This window comes from Notamacropus eugenii, chromosome 5, assembly GCF_028372415.1.
Source record: "Notamacropus eugenii isolate mMacEug1 chromosome 5, mMacEug1.pri_v2, whole genome shotgun sequence".
Lineage (NCBI taxonomy): Eukaryota > Metazoa > Chordata > Mammalia > Diprotodontia > Macropodidae > Notamacropus > Notamacropus eugenii.
The window spans coordinates 237,553,562-237,559,108 of NC_092876.1; the positions used below are offsets into that span (position 1 = coordinate 237,553,562).

Consider the following 5,547-nt stretch of genomic DNA (forward strand, 5'->3'; position numbering starts at 1 on the left):
AATTATTTAATATAATAGTTTGCTTTTGTTTTGAGGGGTCATATACTAAATTTTTCAAGTGTAAAATTTTATCAAACTTTTGAAAAGTGATGTCTCATTCAATATGGTACTATCTAGATTATTTTCCCTAAGAAATTGTCAGCAGATAACATACCTTATTTCTTTAGTTTCATGCTACTTAAGTGTTAAAGTGCTAAGAAATGTTATGGTTCACTTATTCTTAAATTCTTATCATCCATAACTGTCCCTAACTAGGTTAAAGTAGGGGAAAGAGTATCAATAGGTATGAGATCAGAAACAAAAACGAAACGTTGGAAAAAAGCCTCCCCTCCATTTCTAAATTACTTTGGAACTGAAAATACTTTTATAAACCATTACATGTGCATGATTATCATGAGCATGGTTTTATCTTTTCATGTCTTTGCATACAGAGGAAAGACTACCATTAACTTGCTTCATTACATAGTAGTAATGCTTTTCTCACCAGTGTTAAGTTTGGGGCCTAGGTAGCTAGGACACTGGAAGACCAACTATGACAGGTTCTTAGGTTCTTAGTCAATGATATTCTTCATTCTTCCACATAAATACCAGTGACATCTAGAAGCATTACTTGGCTACTTTATTGGAATACATGATTTGGATACGGAAACTAGTGAGAAAGTCAAACTCTAACCAGAAAAGAGCTTTGCTAATTACTTTCACTTCCTATCATATATCACATATATGAAAGTAGGATTTACAATAAACTTATTTAAGATGAAACCTGAAATTAAATCAGATTTTTATACTTCAAGGTTATAACATTTAAAAAGTATTTAAAACATCTGATGTAATTCATTTTAAAGAATCTTTACTATGGCTCTTGCACACAGAATTATAAGTAGGCACTAACTACAGATTGTCACAATAAAAGCCAACCAATATTATTTGCAAGGAATTTTAAAATGCAGGCCTGACGCCAAAATTAATGAACTAACTTAGAAGAGACTCAATTCCATATTATGTTGCTTTTTAAATAAACTTTTGTATTAACATTACCAGATACAACTCCCATTATTTCTCATGGAAGAATCATTTATACATACATATTTCTTTTGGGCAAACATGAAAAACAGAGGCAATATACAACACTCTCCATTTTACATCACTCAAATACCACAACAGATGAAAAGTTAATAGGTTCATTCAGCTTAGCAGTACAATTTATACCAGAGCATGTGTTCCCATGTGCTAAGTTCAATATAATAAGTACAAGTGACAGCAAAAATTAAAGTTATCATCTTTAATGAAATGACTTTGGAAATAATGCACATTTCCATGACACCAACACAACAGTTTTCGGAGCCACAGTAAGATACACAGAATTACATCCGTAATTTGTATTAAATGTCAACATTTCAAGCTGCAATTAATTACATGGCGAACAAGATCAAGAAAGCAACCATCAAACAAAAGAGACCCATAGCTTCAGACAAGGCGAATCCCAGGATAGCATATGAGAACAGCTGCTGCTTCAGTGAAGGGTTTCTAAAAAAGAGATAAGAGCAAATATGACTGTCTCATTTGATACATTAGTTAAGTTTCAATCAAGGGCTGATGGCAAGTTTTTTTTTTAAACTTTGTTTTAGGCTGTTGCCATAAGATGCTGCTTGGATCAGTTTTAACTATACATACACACATATACATACATACATACATAAAATGTCTGTATATGTACAGCTACTTTTATTAGAAAGCCACATGCCCAACAAGATGAACTTTGACAGCTGATTTGATTTTTATTTGAAAACCACTTTTCCATGGAAGAACACACTTAAGTGTTTTATTTCTAAGTTAAAACATAATCTGAAAGAACCCTAGACAAATAACTACTTCCATCCTAAGACCCAATTTTAGCTTATGCAGTTGTTATTAACAAAAAACTTCAACAGGGGTATGTACTTACAACTGAGTTAAAACCAAATTACTAGAAACAAGACCCAAAGTATATTAGAAATAATGCAGGGAGGGAAAACACAAAGACTATTTTGAGAAAAGAGAGCAATAATGTTTTCAAAATATTTTTCAGAGCTAGTTTGTCATTCCTGGAACACACATTTGGTTAAAGATATTCCATATGTTTTGAAAGATTATAAAAGACTATGTAATAATATAAATGAAGCATGTCAATTGCTAAACCAAAAGATGTGGTTTTGAAATAAGGTCTTAAATAGTGAAATATATCTGAAAAAGTCTCCTACTATGGAAGTTTTAAAAGCATATTCACCAATGAAATTATTTCTAGGTCTAAAACAGAGGACTTTACTTCCCTTTGCCCTACCCCAAACTCCACCAAAACAAAAAACATAGTTTAATGATTTGGTTAAGTATTTTATAAAACCATTTTCAAACATATTAGATTAGCCTTCATGCAGTGCAATGCCCATGAATTCTTTTAGATATGGAAAAAGTTACCTGGCATAACCAATAATCAGACTACCAAAGACAGTTCCAATACCAGCACCAGAACCAGCCACTCCTACTGTGGCAGCACCTGCACCAATAAATTTGGCAGCAGTGTCAACGTCTCTGCTGATAGCACTGGTCTGGAACTCCCTTAGTGCTAGCTGAGACACCCTGTTCTGGGTCCCATAAGATACTGTATTGCCCTAGGAAAAAAAAAAAGACAAAGGTCAAGTCAGTAGATTATTTAAATGAATATACTGTCAAGCTATTGCTATAACTACATAGCTCTAATTTTAGTTTTAATACATGTGGGTAAGACATGTATTTATTAGAAACAGTGGGTATGTAATATGAATATACACATCATTTGAAGTCAGAGAACCTGGGTTTGTTACCTATTTAAATGACTATAATTAAAAACACTTGTTGCAGACAGTGTGCATCATTTGGAGTCTGAGGACCTAGGTTTAAGTCCTAGATCCACTATCTCTATTTCCTTGGACAAATCACTTAACCTCTTTAGGCTTCAGTTTCCTCACCTGTAAAATAAGGAGGCTGAACCAGAATCTAAGTAACTAGATGATCTCCCTCCCTTCTAGCTCCAAATACCTGACCTACCACACTTGAGTTCCATGTGTTAAATTTAAGACTTCTTCTCAAATGGCTCAATCACTATAACTTGTGTCTATGTATTCCTTATTTAATCCTTGTTAGAAAGGATGCAAAAAGATACCACTACAACAAATATAAAACACATAAGACATTATTAGTTTGATATGGTTCTCTTATAGCCAATTACCTCTCCAGTCCTGACCTCTGGTCGAGACAACACTGCTGCAGAAATTGGTCTGTATACAATTCTGGATCCAGCACGGATCTGATAAAAGAAAAAATAAATTATATCACCATATATCAATAATATTCATAATTAAATTAAAATAACCAATATGCATAATAACATATAATAAAAATAAGCAAACACATGCTCTGCAGAACTACAATGACCTTTTTTTGCACCCTAAGTTCTAAGAAAGCCAATAAAAACTGACTAGGGTTATTCTCCAGACTAGAAAAAGAAAGAATTGCTACTTATACTGTACACCGACTTGGAGGTCTTTTAGGGGACATATCATACGATATATTGTATTTCCAAAAAATAAAACAATATTCTGATTCAATATTTTTAATTTTAATACTACAGCACACTATAAATTATGAGAACTTGCCCCGTGAATCCAATGATTCACTACTTAGTGAATCTAAAACATTTTGGAAAACCTATTAAATGAGATAGTCTAGGTGCATGGAAAAGAAAGGAAAACCTAATTAGACTCTGGTTATATTTGAAGCTGATATATGTCATGCAAAACATTCTATCCCAAGTTCAGTATTTGGGTTTTTTTAAAAAACAAAAATCACTTCTAAAAATGAAAAAAAAAAGCTGAATATCAGTAGATTAATCATGAAGTCAAAAAGAGCACCGTTTAATTACATCGCAGTCACCCAAGGCCTACGGATTCACTACAACAGCCAGGGAGCCCTCTTCCACCGGCCTATGCCCTTGGCTTTCGGCTGGCCTAAGGTCACCGCGAGTCCTGACACAACTTTGTCCCGATTCCCAGACGAGCCCGTCTGGGTGCAGCAAACCCCCCGAGAGCGCAGGGCCCCGCCGGCCGCCCCAGCAGCGCCTTCTCCGGCTCTTCCCCGCCCACTCGGGGACGCGAAGTCCCTCCCTCCGGGGCTGCGGGAGAGTTTGACCTACAGGAAGGAGCGGGCCCCGGCGCAGCCGCGGAACTAGGCCCCGACCCCGCCGCGCAGACCCCCACCGCGCACTCACGGCCATGACCCCGCAGGCCCTTCCTAGACCCGGAGGGCTGGGCCTGGCCGCGGACACCAGCCACCGATAGCCCAGGAGCGGCCTGGGACGCGGCTTTGACCTACAGTCAGGGTGAAGCCTGACAGCTAGGCCCCGCCGGCCTCCTCGCCAGTCGGAACCCAGGGGCTCCGCAGTCTCTCAGCCAGGGAGGGGAAGAGGGGCTCCCGAAGGCACCCGGGAGGAATGGGCAATGGGAAGCCAAGGCCTGCACCGTGGATCCACCGTGGCCTTGCCCGGCCTCCGCGGTCATTCAGCGTGGGCGCTCCCGGGGGGCCCGAGCCTGGCCCACGCCGGGGCCACTCACCAGAGCGGGGGAGCAGGCGAGCTTGGCGCAGGCCAACATCTTGGGAGCAGCTGGGGCAGCGGCGACGGAAGAAGGGAGCAGGTGGTGGGAGGCGAGGGCTCGGCTTAGTGCCGCCTGCTCTGGTGTCTGCAGAGGAAACAAGCTTTAAGGTCAAGTGCTCCCTGGAAGTCGGCTTCCCCCGATTCTCCTCCCCGGAACGCAGAGCCCACGCCCGCGGGGTTGCCCCTCTCCCCGCGCTGCACCTGGTGCTGGAGGCAGCCCGAATGAATGAGGCAGCGGGCTGGGCCGGGTCGGGCTTCCGCGCGCTCGGGACTTACCTCTCTCAGGCGCCTGCGGCAGAGGTCGAACCGAATGGGGCAGGGCGCGCAGGCGCAGTCCGCCTCTTATCCCAACCCCAGCACCCGGATGGAGAAGGCGGAGGGGCCCAGGACAGAGAAGGCGGGGGAGTGGGAGCGGATGGGGGTTGGAGGAAATAGACGCTCAAGGTCACTTTGTAATAACTTTATTAGCAGCGAGCTGGGAAGGACAACGGGGTTGCCCGTGCAAAGGGCGACAGGGAGGGACAGAACCGAGAAGGGAGTGGCGTCGGGCGTCCGTCCGGAATGGAGCTGCTTAGGAGCATCGCAGAGGACGAACCTTCACCTGATGCCCGTCCCACGTTTTTGGAGACTCACCTTTTCTTCATCTTCTAGGCTTTCTGCAGAACAAAACTCCTTTTTTGATCAGGATCTTTATTTCCTCTTGAGAAACATATCGAGAGCACGCTGGGCCTTGGGCTTCAGTGCTGGGCTGTCTGACCCCTGGGGCTTGACCTCCGAACCGCCCCCGCACACAGCCAAAAGCTTTCATTTGCGGTGAAGTCGTTCTTGAGGAACTTTCAGAGAAATGGTTTTCAAGTCTTTAAGTGCCCTGAAAATGGTGC

At 42.0% G+C, this 5,547-nt stretch overlaps 1 protein-coding gene across 2 annotated transcripts; it reads right to left on the bottom strand.

Moving 5' to 3' along the window:
* Window positions 1–1,267: 1,267 nt before the first annotated feature.
* On the bottom strand, window positions 1,268–5,173 carry ATP5MC3 (ATP synthase membrane subunit c locus 3). Of its 2 annotated transcripts, none has more exons than XM_072612385.1 (5): window positions 4,943–5,173; window positions 4,626–4,751; window positions 3,245–3,322; window positions 2,455–2,648; window positions 1,268–1,527 (listed from the first exon to the last, which is right to left on the bottom strand). In XM_072612385.1, exons 2-5 carry the CDS (start codon window positions 4,662–4,664, stop codon window positions 1,413–1,415), a joined length of 426 nt encoding a protein of 141 aa, XP_072468486.1. In that variant the 5' UTR covers window positions 4,665–4,751; window positions 4,943–5,173; the 3' UTR covers window positions 1,268–1,412. The 2 variants fall into 2 exon arrangements, with proteins under 2 accessions (XP_072468486.1, XP_072468487.1); XM_072612386.1 differs by having other exon boundaries at window positions 4,868–4,977.
* Window positions 5,174–5,547: the final 374 nt, after the last annotated feature.

Bases quoted from the DNA above. Each gene is read 5' to 3' on its own strand.
- ATP5MC3 (XM_072612385.1), bottom strand. From the start codon at position 4,664: ATGTTGGCCTGCGCCAAGCTCGCCTGCTCCCCCGCTCTG. The intron at 2,649-3,244 runs GTAATTGGCTAT...TTTTTTTCCTAG, and splicing joins CAGAGGTCAGGACTGGAGAG to GGCAATACAGTATCTTATGG. The intron at 1,528-2,454 runs GTAACTTTTTCC...TCTCTTTTTTAG, and splicing joins CTGATTATTGGTTATGCCAG to AAACCCTTCACTGAAGCAGC.